Below are 23,077 nucleotides of genomic sequence, written 5' to 3' on the forward strand. Positions count from 1 at the left end.
TTATTCCTTCCCAGATAAAACCCCTAATGTGTCACCGAGACACTGTGGAGAAAATACTAATTGACCAGTTAAATAGAATTTTATAAAAAGTATTTTGGTTAGTGTAACAATAACAAACATCATGCATACATCTTCTCTTGCTGAGCGGATAATAACATGCAACCTTGAACATTGGCATTTATTACCCACGTTTTCGCTTTTGAAGCTGCAAGATGTCGCCTTGGTGAGAACTGTGGTTATGTAACCTCTCTTTCTCTCCTCCCACTCTCTCTTTGTATGTCTCCTCCTTTCTATGGCACTCTCAAAAATCTCAAACTCACTGGGAGAACGGCTCCAAACTTACAAGCTTTCATCAGTTGAGGACATTCTCAACGCGTACAACAAGGTTTGTGTTCACCACGATGAAGAAAAACTTCCTGAGAGGAGAGCAAAGCTTGAGAAGAACACACTGATACAGAGGCAGTGACATTAAAAATAAAAAAAATCTGCTTATGCAACACGAGTGCTCTCTGATGACATCAGCTTTATGAACAAACTTTAAATCTGTCAGTCTTTCAAACTGCAGGAAGAAATGGGATCTAAATTTACAGAAAGTGTTTCCAACAACATTTGGGCCTGGGATGCTTAATTTAGTCCTCCAAAGACTCAGTTAAATGGCCCACTCATTAAAACCGCTTACTATTAGAGGACACATAAAGATCCAGGGGGAAAAGTTTACCTGTATGATCAATCTGCTTAATCGCTTCTCTTCTTTTTTCCACTAATTACACTGAAAGTTACCACATCTTTAGTAACACTGGTCTCTTGTTAAGAGCTGATACATCCCGCCTTGTCCTGCATCAATTCCTGCACCAGCACAGCTCGAATTTAAATGATGAGACCATTGTTCTAATGAGATCGAATTAAACATGAAATTATATATCTATGCAGGTAAAAAGAGGCACGATTGCAGACCACAGAGCAAAGGAGCTGGACTCGCCAATCTGCCCTTTTCACAGAGTGATTGCAGGGTAAACACAGGTGTAATTAATAACATTAATTATGCCTCTGCTCCATTTAGGTGGGTCAGGGCTCTGGTATTGTGCATGCCAGCTCACACACTGGAATTAATTTGATCAATTACGCCTGTGTTTACCCTGCTATGACATGCTAAAATGCTGCATGGGAGAAAAAAAGGCCTCAAGGCATGAAGAGGTTTTTTTTTTTGTTTGTTAGATGTGGAGTAGACATGTCCACCCCCCCCCCCCCAAAAAAAAAAAGACTGGATAAATTGTACACACAAGTGGGGAGAACAGCCTGTTGATGATTAAGTGACAGATGCCATCTAGTGGCCATACTAATTATGACTAGAGGAAGAGGGGACAGTTGATTTCAGAATAAGGAGACGAAACATTGGCCTGCAGTTTATGAGGCTCATGTTTTAGCTCCATTGCCGGTCATGAACACAGTTGCTGCGTGTATACTTAGCTTTAGGCTAATGGCGACCCATTGCCATCAACTACAAACAGCAGCACAACTTTCCAGAAATATCAGTTTACCAACTCAAAAGCGCATTGTGTCGTCCAATACTCATCTTAATCCAGCCATATCCTCAGTAATCCACAAACACTTGAATTTGAGCATAAAAATAAAAGACCAGTTTGAATATAGGTTTTGCTGCCACCGTGAACTACGAATATCTTAACACGCAAAATTATTATTTTACGTCATGGTAAAACAAGATAGTTCATACAGTAGTAGGCCTGTCACGATAAATTTGGGCTGAACCTAACCAGACTCTAGTGTTGACACTTATTAGAATATGAAAACACGATCATATTTAAACATTGATTTCTCTGTGGGTACAAAAGGAACATTATCTTGTGTAATATCACACGGTCATTAACGATTTTTATGTTCATTTTGTATGGAGTAGAAAGTTCTGTTTTGGCTCCATAATTGTCAGCCTTGTGATAAGGAAGCTTTTAAAAACAAGTCCACTCCTATTAATTGGTGCTCCCACGGGGAGGCGTCTTGTTCCCAGAGACGTCTGAAGATTCTGTGTCTAGCAGACAGCGGAACGACACTGACAGCCAGGACAACGTCATAGCGAGCAGGAAGCCAAGTGCTGAGTTTCATCTGTGTCGGCAGTGCTGTGCGCTGCTGATGCCAACCTGCTCATAATGATTACAGATGAACACGGTTACAGTGCACGCATTGTTCAGGAGAGCCGTCCTGCCAACTGGGTCTCAGGTGGCATTTGATTTCCGTGCTGCTGGCCTGTCAGAGCTGAGACACAAAAATGTGACTGCAAAGATCTCCAGTTCTAACAACTATACAGGTCATTTGTTCCCAGTGCCTCTTACACATGTATTTTCAGGAAGTAGGAAAAAGATATTTTTCATGTTCTGGACTATGTTATCATTTAGAACAGCGGGAATTTTTTTTTTTGCATTTGAATATGATGTTGTTGTTTTTTTTTAGATTGCAGAGTTCAGTACAGTAATAAGATCTATAATTAACTTCTTTGATGATTAAAATAGAGTGAGAGATGTATTAAATGGTACTTTACCAGCAGATACTGACAAGAGGACGTGGTACTAAGCCATCCTTGGATGAACAGCGGTCTCCTACTGCAAAGTCTGTTTGACACATCCGTTCACTCCATCCTCCTCCCAGCGAGCAGACTTCCTTACTGCAGGTAGACCTCGTCTGATGTCCTTATTTGCTCTGGTACGAGTCTGGTATTAGTCTGTCACTTAAACATGAACATAGTTTGTCTTAGGAACTTGCATTTATGGCTATGTTTTTCTTTGGAGGACAGTCACACAGAAGGGGATATGACACCTCTACCGATGTCTTTAATTCTATTCTATGGGCTCAATCCTATAAAAAAATTAATGATCTTCTTTCCAAAACAGAAATTTGAATTTGAAGCCTGAGTGTTAATCAGAACTCGACTTGTTGTCTGTTTCTGTCTGATTGTCTTGTACTTATCTGAAGCGCTCTCCCTCCAAACAGCCAGGCTGTGTGTCACGGATGCAGTGAGAGCACAGAGCCTCAGCTGTGGCTCTCGCTGGGACGTAGCGTGAGAGAGACTGACAACGTCAAGAGGTAGCATCGGTGATTGCAGTCACAAAGACATTTTCAAAAATCAGCCTCGCTGCTGGATCCGCCTGGTGCTCTAGGCTTACTCTGTTTTATTTCCTTTGGAGTTTATAATGTTACCCAGTGTGGCATTATGGAAAAGGGCAACTTGAAAGCCCACCCCCTACCACCAGTAGGATAGCCAGGTTGTGCTTTGTTACTCAGTCGGGGTCCTAACACTGTCTGTTTGTCAGTGGCTCAAAAAGTGCATCTTCAGCTCCGAAGAGCTAGAAGAATTATCACAGCATAGCTATATATATATATTTTTTTTGGGATTCAACCACCACCCTCCCTCTGCTGCTGTCGGATATTTGATTCATGTTTCATCCTGGGTAAGAGATGATCAGCTGCTGAGATAATGAAACGAGCTTTACAGATGGACCCAGTTCCGATCATATCTATCTGTATAATGCAATCTATCGATTCGTTCATCAGTTCATGCCATTGTGAGAGTGTTTCAACAGCTGCAGGAGAAATCCCACCCTGTGAATTCCCAACCTCTCACGTATTTCTGAGATTTTTACGATAGAGCTTTCCTGCACATACCAGCAGATACACCCATTAATAAAACCCAGAGGTTCCCTCGGCAGCGGAATGTAGGATCTCTGGGTTTACTTTCTCTTCTCTCCTTCAGACCAGATACTTTGAGCTCTTTGGTCCAAAGATTTAAGTGTGGATCCGGCAGATGTATAGGGGTCTATCCTCTAACCACAGGGCAGTTCAGCGTGAGCTTTTACATACTGGACCAAGTCTTAGTTGTCTACTCTAACCCTGACCTATTGTATGCTGGGAGGATCGCGGTAGGATTTCTCGTGTGATTTAGGGGAAGGTTCCTCCCTGCACACGAACTGGGTCTCCACACTGTCAGCTAAGCAGCACAAACTGCTGGAACCGAGCACTCTCAGCCCTGACAAACACCTTCCAATTATCCCAATCAGAATTTGTTGCTTTTCTCAACCTACTGTCTTGACATCTGGTCCTGAGACTGGAAGGAACAGCGTCCACCCTTCTGTGAATGAGGGATGTGTTAATATACTTTGGGTTTGGGAAGACTAGATTCTCTCTTTCCAGACATAATGAAATGTGGCAGCCCTGGAGAGGAGAGTCTTGATTCACAGCCTCCAGAAGCTCTTGGTGATTTCTGTAAGACTACAAAGAAGCCCGGTATTGTGAACACCTCTGACTACCACCGGACAACGACTTTCTGCCTTGACCTTATACTGAGAGACCTTTTTCATTTTCTCTTCTTTGTCTTTTTTAAGTCTTTTGTTCTCCTTTTCTTCATAGTTTCTATTTATTATTGCAGTAATATTTGCCATCTCGAAATAGTCAGTCCTTTTTATCCACGGGTTCAGTACTCGACAACACTTAGAAACTACAGAAAATGAGTTTGAAAACATTCTGATTTTTTTTTTGTGTGAACTAGAAATATTTTCAATGTTTCTATCAAAAACAGGTTAAACGTCTCGATGTATTCAATTTTCTTTTATATTTATATACTTTTTTTTTTTGCACTGACCCATGACAGTAATGTGAAAAATAGAATGTAATTGTACAGATTGGCCTTTGGCATGCAGGATCAGATGGCAGGCCGAGACTCCTGTGGCAAAACTCCAGGCATTAATGTTAATGGAAAACCACGAGACCTTGCAGTTGCCTCTGAGCGGCTCCATTTAAAATCCAATTGACATGGCCCATGTCTGGAAGACGCTGGAGACACAGTGATGCAGGCACCTGATACCTATACGCATGAAAATTGTCTGCTTTTCTACTTTTTTTTTTTTTTTTTATCTTTCCAGGGTATCCCATGAGCCCTTAGGTGTCTTCTCCTCCCAGATATGAACAGGAGACAGAGGAGCTGAATATGGAGCAGTGGTTGCTATAGTAGCTGCTGGCAAAACCACGTCCCACATGTCATGTGATCTGAGCGTTCATGAAGTCAAAGCTTGGTTTGCAGCGCTTTAAGACTCTCGTAAATGTTGCAATTCTTATGCGAAGTAATATCTCTTGTTTTTAGGGAGCAAATTGTACTTAAGGTTGTGTAAAATCACTGTGCTGGAGTTGGCTTTGTCAACTATTGCTTTCCAATGATCTTCCTGCTCAGGAGGGAATAGAGGGGATAGTGCCAGCACAACACAAACAGGTTTTGTTAAAGGAGCTTTGTGAGCGCGCACGCACGCACACAGACACAGACACAGACACACACACACACACACACACGCACAGACACACATCAAAGAATGGAAAAGCTGGGTAAAATAACGTTCTGTTTTTTTTCCACCAGTGGCTGATTTGAATTCAAATACGATCCTGTTCAACTGGAGCTCTGAGGGTCATCACATCACAATTTAATTACATTAAGAGACAGCTAAATTGGACTATGCAAACAGACATGGCTTAAGGGATTACTGGACCTCTGACAGAGAGATCAAATTTTACCTTGGATCATGAAACAATATGCCAAGTTCCTGGCAAGAGAGGTGCCCAGCTCCTGGCAGGCTCTGTGCTGACAGAGATCGTGGGATAGGGAGTTGGTGGAAGCCACTGGATGATTCATTTTATTTTAATTGACTGTATTTTTCTCAACAGCTTGCTTGTAGAAAAGCATTGGGTTTAAGAACGTCATGATACCAACCCAAACAAATCTCACTGCAGTTAAGGATGTTGTTTGTCTCAATTGCTCTATTTTCTCTGCCAACATTTCAGCAGTTTCAAAAAAAGTAATACATATTTCCTAATGTGCAACATCTCTGTCTGCTTGCATACGTCACATCTGCTGCGTACGTTTCTGCTGTCCCCCAAACTCGCAAGGTTTCTTCCCTGTTTATTAAAATCAAAGTTGCAAAAACAGAACTAAGTTGGACGATCTCTTACTTTACTAAACCAATTACTGACCAGTAGCATTTAAATATGAAACTGCTCATAACCTCCAGGAAAAGAGCAATCAGTGTACAATTACATTTGAACCGCTTTTAGATGAATTTCAGTTTTTGTTAGAACTCATGATTCCAGAAATCAATTACATTTTTTTTTACATCCTTAGGCATAGAGATTTTTTGTCTGAAAAATTCCCTCATTAATATCTTATCAAAATCTGTATCTCATGTCTTTCTCTAACAGCCAAGGCCGTTGGAAAATATGTAAATCAGGTTGCAGGCTTCTCATTTTTAGCTAAATGCAACTGCTGCTGGTTAAAATAATACACAGCAGATTAGATCAGCTGCTGCTAATTAATGTTAATTATGTAACAGCTAAAAGGAAGATTCACTCTGCAGTTGGAGTCTGTGTTTAGTAGAGGATTTTGTGTGTGTGTGTGTGTGTGTGTGTGTGTGTGTGTGTGTGTGTGTGTAGCGACATCTATCTGTCAATTCAGGTGTGTGCTCACAGTGGTCTAACAAGTCAATGTGACATCACGGTTCGCAGCACAATGGCGCGCCACGTTTAAAGTCATTTTGTGAGTAACGTCGCATTCGAGCCTTTTTACTTCTCTGTAAAGGCTGCGTGATCGATTATAAGGAGGAACGGAATTTTGGTGTCTCTCGAACATAAATATTTTACCCTGTTAACTGGGCTGCTGTACTGTTTATCTGCGTGATTAAAGATAATCAGGCCTCTAAACTGTTGACACCTTGGCGCTGCAGCTGGAGGATGACGGGTTCAGCAACAGAACGGAGCTGAGGGCTGAGTGAAAAGCTCATAAAACTTATTATGTTCATTACAAGTGGCATATTTATTTAAAACTCTGAACTGAGAGCCATCAAAATATCAGAATAGTTTTCCTCTTAAACGGACACATTTGACAAGCGACTGCTGTCAAAACTGTGCCATTTAATTACATATTCTGTTATATGGGAGTTTTGGCACGTCGCTGTCACCAACAGGCTCCCTGGGGAATTATTGGGTCTCTAAATGTATAAACCTAAACCTGCTCTAGATAAAAAAGCGCCCTGAGATAACCTCAGGATCAATTACTCCCATATAAATAAAACTGACCAAAAATGAATGAATAATTCAGACCACACATTTGAGAAATGTATGTGATATTATGACAATGTTTGAAGTTGTGTTGGTGGGCAGCATTGTGTGTCAACATGTGTCAACCCTACAGTTCATGTGCAAGGATGCAGTTATGCCTGAAGTTGTTTTCAGTGCGGCGACACTGAATGACTGAAATATCGTTCAAATTCGTTTAAATACGTAAGACTGGGAAAGTGCATTTAAGTCAACGACGCGCTCCTGTTGGCACACACGCATTTTCCCCTGACACACATGAAACTGAAACGATGACTCTGGCATCAAATGCATGCGCGCTTGCTTTGCGTGTTACTCTGGAGCCCAGTTTGTGAGGTGGCACAAGGGCCGAACTTCGACTCACCAAAACATGTGGTCCTCACTGATATACTCATTTAAAACAAAAATACCTGGGGGTTTAAATCCGTGCGCTCAATTTATCTGAACCGTGAGCTCTTCTCCCTGAGAAACTGGCTGCTGTTTCTCCAAGTGTCCTTAAACAATTACTTGGGAGAGATCAGGGAGAGGCTATAGCCAGTTAAACTGCTTTCTGAGCTACCATTGTGCAGGCCATCTAAACCATGGTATACAAAGCTCTCAAGCACACTGCCAGCCAAATAAAGAGGTGGAGAAGGAGGGGGAGGCAGATAAAAGCTGACACCCAATGTATTATAACTCAGCTCTATTAGATATGAGCTTCTGCTGGGGTGAAGCACTTTAGCTTAAGGCAAAGATACTGCTTGCTCATTGTGCTTGAGTGAGAAGGGTGGGAAGACTGTGTAGCTACAGTATACAGCACACATTCTCATGAATGATTTAGTCAACTCAAAGTCTTATTTCAATATTCAAGTAGCGATACAGCAGGCGAGATAAAACGATGTGCCGTGGTTGCAAAAATGATCCCGAGATTGAAAAATAGCAAGGGAGGGGGAAAAAGAAAGAAGAAATCAACAATTAAACGCTTTTAGTTCTTGTTAACCTTTAACTGACTTAATTCAAACGGGATTTTCAAAACAAAGCCAGTTTCAAAAATGAGAGATGCTATTTGAGAGAGGAATTAGCCTCCCACGCTGCTCATCCTGCTAAATGTTGTCCAGTAAACAGCAAAATAAAAGTAGTTGAACGAAGCTGCTTTCTTATAATCCAAAAACTGGTTTAAGATATACTTTAAAATCAATCATTCTTATATTACACCAAAGATGGTTCCTCCCAGTTGTTTTCAAATTCATGAAACATTTATACAGTAGGTGGCGCCAAATGTTTTCATCATCCACCCCCCTACAAGCAGTAATGGCGTACATCATCGTGAAAGATAACTATTCTCCTTTATTATGCTAATTTTTTAAGAGGGCCTCATCAACATTATATTATCGATTGTATGATACATATTTTAAGTTGCATTACAATATGTACCCTGTTATATTTTCTGTTAGCAATGAAGCATTTCACGGTACCAGTAAAAGTATTTTTTGATACTTAGAGGAGTACAGAATAATTTACAAAATACTTACAATTCCTCTTAAACACAAAGTTTCCCCCCTTACAGAGGGAAGCTGTGTTGACCAGCTTGGAAGTTAGCATCGCCATGACTTAGCTGGACCAGAGGCTAGTGGGAATCTTACACTGGATTGTGGTTTATAATAAACTGTACGAAAAACAAATGTTGAGGTGACTTAATCATAAAGATCACTTCGCTGATGAACACCACTTGTATGATGTTTTGCAATGTTTCAAAGTAAAAAGCTCATGTAGGGTTACGAACAAACTATACCTGGGACACATGACGTCAGCTAAACTAGCTTACATCCCCTTTGTGTTTAGCATGATGACGTTGAATGTCCTCGACCACCTCTGTTGGGTCGTTTAGCTGCTTGTTAGCAACCACTGTTTCACACATTGCTGCACCCCTCCATTTCATGACAGGTGGAAACACACTTGTCCACCCTATGTACATAAATGGGGGTGAGTGAATGCTTTCCAATATAACGCAGGCCAGCGTAACACCACCGTAACCTGATTATAAACTGGATGTTTTCAGATTTGTAAATGTTAGTGGCAGAGTTGCTGCTGTAAAAGTGTACCCACTAGGAGTATGTTAGCGCTAACACGCTCTGTCACTGCCTGTAGTTACTGTTTGGTTTTGCTAACGCACCACATATCACATTAAGGTCATGTACTCACATAAGATACATGCAGTACGGCTGGAGGGAGTGTGTTAAAGCAAAACGTCTACGTCTCTTCGGTCAGCATACAAAGAACATGACTTCACACTTTCAACTTGCATCTGACACATTCATCAAAGTCCTGGAATTCCTGTATACCATACGTCAATGAAGAGAGCAAATGAGGAAAGCAGCAGCTGTTGATACAACCGCTAGTTCCTACCAAGCGACGGTCAACAAGAACGTTTTTCAATCGACGGAACATCGACACACGTCTAGCCGTGTCATCATGAAAAAGCCTTACTGCTCTAAGTTCTCTAAATTCAACACGCTGCTTTGTTTAGGAATTCCCACCTTAAACCAGAGCGACAATCTTGTCCTAACTGGACCATGAGCGTACACAAGAGGTGCTCCAAAGCCATCTTACTGCATCAATAAGAGCGATGTTTAAAAAGTGAGACACAGACTTCCTTACATGTACAGCAGTGATTTGCTGTTCTAAATAAGACAATACAATGGAATACTTCCATCCCGTCCTGGAGTCTGACCTGAAACCTTTCCCGTCATGTTGCCACCCTATAATATTTTGAGTGGATTCTTACTAATAATGCAGAACTGCGAGTACAGAGCCTAGTATTTTTATTGTGTTTCGATCGTGATGTTTGATAGTGATCTTAAATATTAACAGAAACTCCATAGCTCTACCAGTGAGCAGCACAGCCTCCAACCAACCCTCCGCCTTCGTGAGAACAATCTGGTGCCCCTGGTGACTTGTTTAATGTAGTCCACGTGCGGAGCTGTTCCAGCTTTCAAGTGTGATGTTGTACAGCATCTGGATCTGGATCTGCACTTAACCATTTTATCTGTTACAATCCTCAAATCCAAGAATGAGTTTCTTACAGCGTCTTTTTTTCCCCCCCCAAAAAATCTTTTTAATATTAAGGACTGGTAGTTATGGTTTGTGTGAATTTTTGTTTTCCTCCACCTGACGCACTGCCTGAAAGCATCTGACAATCAGGGGAATATTATAGGGTTGGAGATTCCACTTTGGCTAAGTGGCTCTTCTTGCTGTGGAGTGTGACACTGCTCTGATATTCATAATGATTCACCATGTTGTTGACACATAATAGAGACACTACTCGTTTCAGAGCATCATGATCTGTTTGAGAGGATTTTGTTGCAGATGTCCCGCTGGATGACATTTTCTGTGGTGACCACACACCGATCAAATGATTAAATCGGTCGTGTGGAACAAAGACACACAAATAAGACATCAATAATAAATAAATAAGACAATAGATGTGTATATAGTATTTGCTGAAATGTGCAGTACAGTAAGAGGCTTGTCCGACAACAGCGACACGCCACTCTCATTTATGAGGGAAGTGTGGTCAAAGCCAATGACACATAATCAAGTAGCTGCTCTCTTGTTTGTGAGACATGAAGCAGCTTTAGTTTAGCAGGTTTACAGGCTCAGGACACACTTCCATCATGTCCGCTTAAACCCCCAATCTCCTTAATGCCGAGCACCAAGCACAAGCACACCGGGTCCCTGTACGAGGACAAAGGTTTGGCTCATTTGGAAATTGAATGTACGACCTTCCTCTGTCGCAGTGGAAACTCTGACATCAAAGCAACTGAACTGGAATGAAACGGAATATATTTAGGGAACAACTGTTCTCTGGTTAATGCTGCGTCCTACAAATAATACCTAACTACACAAACATACACACATCTCCTCTTGTGTGTGTGTGTGTGTGTGTGCTTTAGCAATGCAATTGCTTTCATGCATGTGTATGCATTAATGTGCCTGACTGCTTGTAGTTTTCTATTTGCAGGCATATACAAATGCCTTGCGTGTGATCACGAGCCTTGTGTCTCTTGTTCACGCACCTGTCCATCTGCTCTCTGTTTTTGTATACATGTATGATTTTTATATTTTTGTATACACATTCCTCTATGTATAATCCTGCATGTTCCTATCCGTGTGCATGTTAGACTATGCATTTCTCTGCATGTATGATTCTTCTTCATTTCTTGCATGCCTTTGTTTTCTTAATGTCAACTCATTTCTTGACCTTCTTTCCACGCTGTACAGTAAAAGACAATTTCATGCTCATATATCATTGTGGAGGAGGATTAAAAGTAGTAAAGTTCAGTCTTATCAAATATGTATCACAATTTTATTTTCTTCATGGCTCAAAGAATTATTAACTTTTTATAATTTTGACAGAATTTTCTTTTCCTTGAAATATGTCATTTAATTAAGAAAAAAATGAATTCTTAATGTCACTCCCAGTCTACAAGCAAGCTGTTTAAAGCACTTTTCCATCTGGCAGAAAATCTTCAGAGGGACAAAAACTGTTGGATTTTAAAAGTTTCAATAGTGGAACTAAAAATCCGGGACATTTGGAGCAGCAGGCCAAATTGGTTGAGTCTTGTGGTGTTTTACTAACCTGGGCCTTGTTGCTGGATCATCTCTGGCTGATCCTGCTGGTGGATGAAGAGAACCAGACCTCCAGCAGCGAACAGCAGTAGAAACCAGAAGGACCAGGAGAGCCTCCTTCTCCGTCCACGCATGAAGTCTGCCACCATCCTCCACTTCATCCACAGCATGATGTGGCACAGTCAGAGGCTAATATAATAAGTTCTGGAGAAAATCAGAAAAAAGGGGAAGCAGACAAAAGTGGAATGAGCAGAACAGTCAGGGGTCCCTGTTTTTTTTCTCCTGTAATACTGTGCAGAGGCATGTGGGTGTGACGGGGCATTTTTGCAAACTTCATAACCGCAGGCGTCATGCAAACTGGAGAGGCTGAATATGCTATAAATGAATAAAGCACAGATTTAGGAGACACTATACAGTAGAGCTTCAGAGCTTCAGAGCTGCTTTCATCTCCTGTCAACGCAGCAGCGACATATATGTTCCCCAAAAATTCTAACAATTGAGAATCAAAATGACAAAACCCTTCAGAAGTCTTCTCCAGTAAATATTTTTTATCCTCCGAGATGAATTTGATCAGCTGCACGATCAAAATGTCAAACAAGTTTTGATGAAATTCTGGACACATCCTGACTGTCAACTTCCACCTAGTATTTAGTCACTATTCCAACTTCTATTTAAGGTTGAAGGAAACAATCAACTAAATTAAAGCTGTTCCGATATTGAGGCTCCTAAAACTACTGAATACTGAAATTGAGGTTCTGCTTGTTAGGGTATGCAAAAATGATTCCAGTGTGACTGGCGTGAGAGCAGACCAACTCTGGGCGTAGGGCGGAAACACCATGGAAGCAGCCATCTTCAAATTAATATGAAAATTAACTTGACTACTCAAGCATGTGTCACAGGAAATAAACTCGGCTCTGTTTCAGTCATGTTCGGAACTTAACCTTCACAAAGCACCCTTTTGCCAAAAATCCAGATGTTCTACAGAAGATTTTGTGACACTTGGTAGTGTGGAGGCAGGTAGGAAATGAAGGACTTGTTGTGCTTTAATCATCAGAATGAACAAAAGACTTTGACTACAAAAGGCAAAGCAAACAGTCAAATACTCACGACTGGAGTGACTAACAGGCTGAACAAATACTGGAGGAAACAGGTTGAATGAGATGATGAACAACAGGTGCAACCTGAGGACAAGCAGGGAACTGACTGAATAGGAGCGAGGCTGGGATGGCAAGGGTTAACTTAAAGGCGTAAAGCACAGGAAGTGAAGCAAACAGACGAGAAGCAGCAAAAACAGGGTGCAACCAAGAATCATGGGGAGAAGGATTACTGTCCAGATGGGACCGTGGCTGTAACGGGTTCCTCCTTTCCCCCACGCTACAACCCTCCACCACCACCGCTAACAGACAGGCAGAAATGCAGATGAAAACGATTCCTCCGAGTAGAGATGATGAATTTCAACTTACAAATAAATATTCAGTTATTTCTCTCAAGATGTTGTCTTTGATATTGACTTTATAGACGACGAGATACAGCGATAGCACACCGAAAACACACACATCTGCCGGTGAGATATGATGTCACTACAACAAAATCGAATCAAAATCCATCTAGAACTTTCTGAGTTACCCCGCTACCAGACAGACAAACAGACAAACCTCTTCCGAGGAGGTCATGAAATATGACATGAGGTACAAATGGAGGTGAAGCAGAAATCTGGAGGTTAATAACAACCTCACCACCAAAAAATCAAGACAACTATCAATGACACAAGCAATTAAAGTCAATCAACATGGAGGCAAATGGTGAAAAATAAATGTTTAAATGAAAAATAAACTTTGAGTGGATGTGCCCTTTCATGTTGTAAAGACAAATGTCTTATTACACAATGTTAGAGAGACCTAAAAGCCTGTGAAACATCTCGACAGACGGGAAGAACAGGCTGAAGATCAGGACACCACCTGTCTCTGAGGGCAGTGCAGAGGCAGACATGAGGCCTGCTTGCAGCAAAGAGGAGGGACCTCAGCAAGTGCTACAGGGACAGCCACTCGCACATCTGGCTGCACAGCAACAGCCGACAACTACAAGACCCGCAAAACTCCAGAGGCACAATAAAACCCACTGTTTGAAGTGGTTGCTGGGATGAAAATCGTAAGCGTTTGTCAGAGTGTGAACGCTGTTATTGGTTCAAAAGCGTTCCCTCAAAGTTTCGATGCTTCGCATGGCTTCTACTGTCAGTAAAGTTAATGATAAATCCTGCTGTGAGTTTCAGTAGACACCATCTACAGTAGCTGCAATGAATTGAATTGATTCAATTATGTGAAAATAGAAAAATATACTAATAAATTACAAAACATAACTCAGAGCAGTAAAGTACATTCCAGGTGATAAGAGAGACGTCCAGGAGGGTATTCTTGTGTTTGGTTTACTGCTACGTTTCCTCAATTTATTAACGTGTTAGCTCAGATTTCCACATCAGTCTTTTTCCTCTAACACATAACCCACCCAGAGGATCTGAAGAAAATCTCCGGATATCACGAGTATCAACAGAGTCTTGAAACGCAACTAAACCATTAGCTTTGAGAAAACTGAGGTGAACCTTTGCTGCAGTACAAATACTAGTCACATTCATGCGGTTGATGGCTGCCACTGTAGAATACAAGAAAATGACAGATAACACTTGGCTGGATATTAATTTGAAGTAAGGTAGCACGTGGTGCTGTGGTCAGCACTGTTGCCTCACAGCAAGAAGGTTCCTGGTTCGAGTCCCGGCTCCAGCACGGGATCTTTCTGTGTGGAGTCTCCATGTTCTCCCTGTTCTTGTGTGGGTTCTCTCTGGTACTCCAGCTTCCTCCCACAGTCCAAAGACATCAAGAGGGGACGAGGCTGATTGATACTCTAAATTGACTGTAGGTGTGACTGTGAGTGTGAATGGTTGTCTGTCTCTATGTGTTGGCCCTGTGATGGACTGGTGACCCGTCCAGGGTGAACCCCGCCTCTCACCCAAAAGCTGCTGCTGCTGCTGGGATACCCCCCCCCCCCCGCAACCCTTAACAGGATAAGCGGTAGAAAATGGATGGATGGATGCATGGATTACTTTGAAGGACATGGAAGTGTGTGATTACCATACTGTTCCCTTTTGTGTGGAATAAACTGGAACTGTTAAACCATTAGGCTGCCCTTAAACCCCTGTATTCAAATTTTTATTGGAAACATTGAATTTCCCTATGAATTTTCTTGAGGTGCCTCTGAGGGGAAATCATGCAGGCGGACATGCACACTAGAATAGAATAGAATGTGTCATTAGAGGGTGTGAGGAAGGAGTTTCTCAGTGCAAAAAGCATGATTACAATGAAAATGCAGCCATGTATTTAATGACGGGAGAGGGGAGACTCATTTATTATTCCTGGCTCTGTTCACACTGTGATAGCTCTCCTCAAAAGTCCACTCCATACAGTAGGACCAGTGCATTTACCATGAATGTTGAGTTGTTGTATAACCCCAGAGTAGAGAGCAGCTTTGGCAAAGGTTACCACATGCTGTATAAAGGTTTTCCCTGTGATGGTGGAAGTTATGTCTGTAGACACGTTCCTGTTCCTCTAATCCTCATCAACGGATGCAGAGAAACATGGAATACAGAGGGAAGGGATCATCTATGTAGTAATTTTCACAAATCCTCTTAAAGATGACCTGTTTTGCTCATTTCAAGTATATTATTTTAATTCATAGTCAAAAACAGGAGAAGAAAAAAAATCTTACACCGGCCCCTCAGCCTGTCAGTTCATCCTCTCTGTGAATAGAGAGCAGATGAAGACGTCAATGACGAGCTGACATCAGTTCACCAGAAGGAAGTGTTGGACAGCTTCTTGCTCACCAGCATTATCTAACATGGTTTTAACATATTTGAGCCCACATTTAGCATTGTAATATTTGACAATATGGAAAAGCGTGAGCGGTGGGTGGTGCAGTGGTCAGCACTGTCGCCTCACAGCATTTTATTATGTTCAGTAATTCAGAAGCAAATGTGAGGAAGTCGATACCCGAGGGTTACAGTTGTGTGTGTATGTTCCACGTGGCTGGCTCTTTCTGCATTCCGGGGCCATGCAGGACAGTATCAAAAAGTCTTTGTGAGCTGAAAACACCTATTTGTGAGTATGTGAAAGGCAAAATACACATTTTGAGTGAAGTATTGCTTTTAGGTGGTAACCAGGAGGCTTTTTTTGAACTGGCTGACACATTTACTCCTGCGAACATACAAGTAGAAAGGAAACTTTTTAATTAGAGGACATTCATGGGTATTGACTATGTTAAACAAAATAATACCCACAAGGGGGTTTGTCGTCAGGTTTCGAGAGGCTTTGGTCACTAATATACTGATACACGGCCAGTTTCTGTTGTACCACCATCTTGGAGTAGTATTACTCAACTGATTACTGCCTTTTCTTGTGGACACAAACTATTTTTGAGCACGAGAAGGCCGAAGTGATAGTTTGATATATCCCACACCAACCCTTGAGACGCGAAAGTGTTTACTGCAGGATGAGACGCTGAAATCCTTCAAAACTCTAAACTAAACTTAACTAAGTCCACTAAGTCCATGAAGGTGGATGCAAAGAATGGCGGAGAGAGCAGAGTGAGCAACATAGGAAGAAGGAGCATTCACGTCTGTCTGTCTGATTTAAGTGATTTGAAAGCAGTGTCCTTGCTTCCTCTGGTTGGTTTCAGCAGCTCGTTTTATGAGCTTTCCTGAGCCGGTGACTCACAAGAATTCTCTCCCTCAGAATGTTAAGTTGTATTTTGCTCTAAATTCAAATACAAAAGTCTTCGCAAAGAGCAACGAAATAAAAGAATGAAAGATGAGCAGCTAAGAGACAAAAAAAATCACACATGCAAATAATTTCCCTCTATTTCTACTTCGATCAAATCAAACACAATACGATATATAATATAAAAATGTCAATAAAAATGCAATTTGGAATGTATTATTTCATGAGAAGAACCATGAAATCTTAAAATGAATTTGACAGCAAACTGCAGCCACTATAATGACAAAATAATAAAACTAATCTCTTTTCTTGGCTTTCATTTTTTAAAAATATGCTTCTCCTGCGGTGCAACACTGAATCTTCCTATCGTTGTCTGATTTATGCACTTTATTAAGAGATGTCTCTAAAGCTCCAAACCTAATGGATCAATTTCTAAAATATTGGGAGAACGACTGGATGATTTAGCACTAAGATTCTCAATTTAAGGATAAAAAAACACAGCAGAAACACAGTCTGGTGTTTGTGGGACAATCCATGATTTACCAAGAGGGGCCGAGATGGTCGTCAGGAACAAAACATTTGCCTTCACGTCTGATCGGAGGTGAACAATTGACAAATTTTGGAGTTAATTTGATTTCAATTCATGATATGGTCATATTATTATACTTATTATAGAACAAATCCTTTTCTAATTTAATGTCTTTGAAGCAAAGGCTGTAGCAGGTGTTAATAGGGACCTGCTGAGGTGAATCTCATTATGCACCCAGTGATAGTGAGACAATTGTGTCTATTTAGCTTAAGTCTTAAAATTAACGAGTTAAAATGAGTTATAATCCCATGTCGGAATCCTCATTGGTGACCCCGTCCATGTCAGTGTGCGAGCAGCTGCACTGAACAGCTCCCAGACATCTACACCATTCACCCTGGCTCTGTATTAATGACAAAAGATAAAAGAAAACCTGCAGCAAACAGTCGCAACTTGACACAAACACCTCATTAAGATCAAACAGCAAACACATGTAAGACGCGGAAGATGCAAAGATATCTCACGCAGAAGAAGAAGGTGGCGGCGGTTTCATATTCATGTATGATGCACATCAAAGATGCCGCGTCTTAAGAAAAAGAACCAAACTTGTCAAATAGCTGTGCTGCTCATATGTCTGCATGGCTTTCATGGCAAGTGAAAGAAAGTGATTATATTGCTAGTTTTGCCACTGACGATTTTAAATTACATCAAGTTATTTTCCTTGCCAAATAAAATATCTGCCATTTCCTTTACAGGATTATTAAGTTTGAGTTTTACAATATTCAATAAGCAAAATTCTTAAAGCGAATGAAACGCTTGTTCTAATGATTTCCTCAATAGAACGCGGCTCATCATTTCTACTGGATCCTGTCTCCCACAGCGGAACCAACCAGCCCTTAAATTATCTAGGAGGAACATTTGTGCTTTCTAATATCCAGGATACAGCAGATTGTTGCATTATTTTTCTGGTAGAGAAATCATACCAGTCCCTTCTGCCATGTAGCTTTTATTTTGCTATTTTGAGCCAAAGCTTATTTTATGCAAACTAATTACCAGACGGTGGAGCCAAAAGTTTGTGTATTTTATTAATTTCCACAATTCATATTGCATACAATTTCTTAACTTATTGTACTTTTTTTTTAATGTCTTTTTCAATGAATGAGGATTTTCTTGACTGAAAAATAGAGCCAACCATTTTGAAGGAAGGCGGGAGAGTGAAGTGGTAGTCATGGGTCATGTAGGAGGCCTCAGGGCCCCAGGGAGGTCATGACCAGCATCTGCATGGGAAGGAAGGCTCCCAACATGCTCTGGCACACTAGCAAATTACACACTATTAATTTTCATGATCACACTACACCTCACCTGCTTCTCCTCGACGGGTGGAGAACATTCGGGATGTCCTAGAAATGTTTCGAGGCTGATTGGCTCTTGTCTGTTCCTTCTGTCGCTGAAAGTGAACAGCGTTGGCCAATAAACAAAAGGAGAGGATCTGTTGCCAGGCCCGTCTAATCCATTAATGATTACATGAGGAGAAGGAGGTGACAGTAGGCTAGGAGACAGGAGAGGCTCGTGTTCCAAGTACTGCTAACTGTCTATGGAAGACAGCTGGGAAGAACCGATGCATTTGCCACACTTGTGATGAGCTTGGTTGGTCACTGGAGCTCAGCCAGCAACTCGGCTCGCTCCCTCCTACCATGCACACTCTGGTTTTAAACAGGAATACCCTATTGGTCGGCCAGAAGGCAGTAGAAGCAAACAATACCCTGTCAACATTATGTAAATATGAGCCAACAACATGCAAACTAGCCAGAACACTGAGATGATGAAATATTGAATGAATGTGGCACATTTGGTGCACAAATGTCCCTCAAAAGCAGAGATGAAATGAGACATTTTATTGCCTTTTCTATTTGCTGGAGACATTTTCATCTGGAATAATCGTTTGAAACAAAGAGATGGCTCAACATGCAGCTCGACAATAAAACAAATACACGCAACTAGGACCATCTGACAAACAGTTCTTGGGATCATCACTTGGGGATAAACTGTGCGGATAACAGCGGAGTTCAGTTTCAGTCTTAACAAACTCCACTACATGTGACTCATCTCTCTGTTTTCTAGTGGGATGACATTTATACTGAACCACAGCTGTTACTTTGGCTCCATTCCCTACAGCCCCCACTGTTTGGAACACAGCCAAATGAATAAATAGTCACAGATCAAATGGAGCAAAATAATGCACCTACTGGTATCTACCAAAGCACAGAGTCGCCCCCCCAAAAAAAACCTCCCTCGCCAACATGAAAGCTGTGTGACGGTGACCTGCTACTCTGGCCTCGGGATAGTAACGAGCTCAGGCCGAGCAGGTGATGACAGTTCCAGCACAATCGGACATGGTCAAATACAACACATCATCACCATATCATGTCAGCCCAGTATCTGCCACAGGGCACCGCTGCGCTTTGCTACACTCTTCTGAGATGAGGTTCCAGATTAGCTCCTGTTCAGACGTCAGACCTCACAGCAGCTCAATCACCGGTCAAGTAGATCCGTTACATGCAACCTTGTTTGGTTGACAGAAAAAAAGAAGAAGAAGAAGAAGAATTGTGTTGAAAATGTCACGTGGAAGATGAATCAAGCTGCGTCTGTCACTCTTGGGAGTTTGTGGTTGTATATATATGTGATGAAACATGTCTGGAATGACAGAGGCGCTCGTGGCAGAGAGAGGAAATCACCTGTTGGGCCCCGGCATGCATGAAGAGCTCAAAGTGAAGCTTTTTGCCATCTTTGCAAACGTGTCGTGCCATTAAAGATCAACACAAAATTTGCAGGAACCTCGGAGGAAACATCCCCCGTCTGAGTGCGCTGACGTTTCTACTGGAGAAACAGTGAGCGCGGGAACGACAGCGGAGCACCTTCATACACGCTAGTCCGAGGGGGACCCCCATTTCGTGCACAAATGGAAATTTAATTTGCCATGAAAACGACAACATACATCACGGTCCTTTCATTTTGACACTTGTGTCAGGGAAAACGCGGTTTCTTTCATGAGGGAATCAAACGCATCGTGCATAAAAACAGCTTTTTTTGCCTTTTGCGTCTTCAGCTTCTTGTACTCTTATACTTGGACTTCCTCACGAGGTTGCACTGGAACCCACCAACTCACAGATGAGCTGCAAGCAGGTGACCTGCTCTTTCATGAACAGAGTGACCACGGGATACCAAAATCTACAACATGCACAATTAATTCAATTCAATCGTGAGAGGAAGAAGTAGATGGAATGGGAGGAGACTGGCTGAGGAACTTTTACGGCTCAACATATGAGAAGCAGATGGTGCAATGTTGGTGCAAGCCAGTGACGGAGAGCTATTTTCTTCCTCTGGGTCTCTCAAAGTGGGCGCAAGTTGGATTTAAAGGCATCAGCTCTGCAGATAAAGCTTCACTCAAGCACTGGGTCTAAAATGCCGTGAAATGTACAAGCAGTCACTACTGCATATGAATGTCTCAAACATTAACAAAGAGGTGCTTGTCCTGCGACGTGAACAATTCTCTCTTTTTCCCTCATCTACTATAAACTGTCTCCAACATCATTTCCAATAATTGGGGGGTCACAACAGCCTCTAGTAATATTATAAATTGCATTCGTGAGAATATAGATATCTTTGGAGAAATGCAAGACAGTTTTCTGGCTTGGTTTGAAAATATATTTTATCACTTGTAATTATTAATGTGAGACTAAAGAAATGTGTTTTTGAGGTAAGAAAAAAAACATCAAAATGTGGCTAATCCTTGCCAGCCGGTGAGATGAACGTACAAGACAGATCGGAACTCCCAAAATGCACACTGAATGTAATTTCCTGTCTTTTAAAACCCATGTATTATAGTAAAGTGATTAAAAAGTTCCAAACTGAAACTGGTCCAATATTGCACAATAATACTATAACTGGCAACCACAAACCAGTCACAAGGGGCCACTTGTCATCCACTAGAAGCGTTTGTTTTTGCCACCTAGAGGCTCAGACAGTCGTTACTGAGAGGATCCCTGAGGAGGTGTGTGTTGAACGTTTACTGCGACTCGTTTTTGATCTTTTACTTTCCTCACTGACAGCCCTGGTCATCAGTCCACACGCGGAGCATTTGGACGCGACTCTAGTCATTTGAAGGGTCATGGATAAAAATCCTAGTCATAGCATAAAATATGTAAATAGGAAAGTTTCTTTCTGATGAGGAAAAATTGCTTCATGAAAGAAAGAGCAGGCTACATTGTGGAAACTGAATACGCTCATTGTTTGAGAACCGATTAACACATTCTCCCACTCTGTGTGTGATGTCACAAGCTCCTAATAATTCTGTTCAACGGCACCAGAAACTAAAACTTGTAGAGGGAGCAGCACGCCGCACACAGACGTATGATACTGACATGTCGCTTAAAGCTCGAGTGTGTTGTTACCTTGGCGGAATTTGTTCAACACACCCGTTTGATGCACTTAACAACTCATTAAAACGTGATCTTTGGGAGAAGGTCCTTTGGCTTCCTCCGGCATCAACTAACCCTTGACCTGCTCAGGATTTCCTGCTTCAAGGTCCATCCATCGCCCTGCTAATCCTCTGCTTGGGAACCGCTTCAATCAACAACGGTGAATTAGTGCACATTCAACTTGTTTTTCTGGGTTAATAAAAAAAAAAATTGTTTAAGTACAAAGAAAACATAGCCTACATACGCTGCTGTATGAACCAGTTCTCCTCCATTCTGCGTTTGATTAAAAATGCTCCAAGCCCTTAATGAAATTACTGTGCTATTAAACGTCATAATGATAATTAGAACATAATTAAATTAAAAGCAGATTTTTTTCCTCACAGATGTGTTCAATCAGCATGTGGTTAACATGAGCACATCATGCTACGGACAGAAACCACAACAACAAAAGGCAAAAAAACGTTTTTTTTCTTTTCTAATTCCTCTCATGTTGGTGTTGTGACCCTGGGCTTTAGAAATATGACCAGAAAAGAATGCAGGGGCCGAAATCCACATATAAACACAAGCAATGCTAAAACCACAGTCCTTAGGGACACCTTTATATTACGAGCTGTGCACTGACCTCAGCAAGAATGTGTTATTAAATCTATTCCCAAATTCCTGTTACAGGATTGCAGAACCTCATGAAATTTTATAGAGCAACCTTTCTAAAACTTTATGAATCTTGTATACTGGTTTATTGTTGTGCACAGCTTCTTTTTTCGATTTTTTTTTTTTAACCAATTCTTGTGTGCAACGATGTATTCAATACTTTGACATCCCTCGGTGACAGCAGCCTCCGACGCATTAGCACAGTTGAGCGTGAGCTGAAAGAAACTGACAGTAACAAAATTCTGGCAAAGACCCAAGAGTTTGGACCACTAATGGAAAACTATATTTGTAGGCTAACCAACAACATTTGCTTGACTAATTTAAAAAAGAAAACACACACACACACACACACACACACACACACACACACACACACACACACACACACACTCATCTTTCGGCTGCTGTGTATGCTACAATTAGTTTTGTAAAATAAGCTAAATCTGAGATATTCAACGATATTGGAATAATAAAGAAGTTGCTTTGCCCATGTGATCATTTGAATTGAACTGCAGGCAACGACTCCAAATAATTACTGTGAAACTGACATGTCTACAATAAGAGCAAACTCTACTGCTTCTTATCGTTATCATGTCCCGTCTGTGTTTCAACTCCGACTAAGAGGGCTAGAAAACCACCACCTGTGTAATTTATGCAGAAATACAGTAAGATGAAGACCACAAAGGGCATGAATTATTAGCTCTTCCGAACTGAAATGCATCTAAGCCGCGCACCCTGCCTTCAGCACGTTGTTTTCTGGAGCAAAATTGACCTGATTAATATGAGAGAACCTTGCAGAAAAAAATAATAAAGTTGCAGAAAAACGTTCTTGCACGAAGGCTAATTTCCACATATATTGGTGGGTCCGTCCATCAGTCAGCAGGATTATGCAAAACTGTCAGGCTGTTGAACGC

At 41.4% G+C, this 23,077-nt stretch overlaps 1 protein-coding gene across 6 annotated transcripts in view; it reads right to left on the reverse strand.

Annotated features, from left to right (window-relative positions):
• Positions 1 to 23,077, reverse strand: part of chst8 (carbohydrate (N-acetylgalactosamine 4-0) sulfotransferase 8) — a 227,987-nt gene that overhangs the window by 114,107 nt on the left and 90,803 nt on the right. For 5 of the 6 annotated variants that reach the window (XM_086189537.1, XM_086189530.1, XM_086189502.1 and 2 more), the window contains one exon: positions 11,756 to 11,949. The exons of the other annotated variant lie outside the window; for it this stretch is intronic. In XM_086189537.1, the coding sequence (XP_086045663.1) occupies positions 11,756 to 11,915 (160 nt within the window). In that variant the 5' untranslated portion in view covers positions 11,916 to 11,949. The remainder of the gene's footprint in view (positions 1 to 11,755; positions 11,950 to 23,077) is intronic. 6 annotated transcript variants of the gene reach the window in all.

The sequence above is a fragment of the Aulostomus chinensis genome, chromosome 2 (assembly GCF_037954235.1).
Source record: "Aulostomus chinensis isolate RoL2024-O1b breed Wild chromosome 2, RoL_Achi_v1.0, whole genome shotgun sequence".
In the NCBI taxonomy this organism is placed as follows: Eukaryota; Metazoa; Chordata; class Actinopteri; order Syngnathiformes; family Aulostomidae; genus Aulostomus; species Aulostomus chinensis.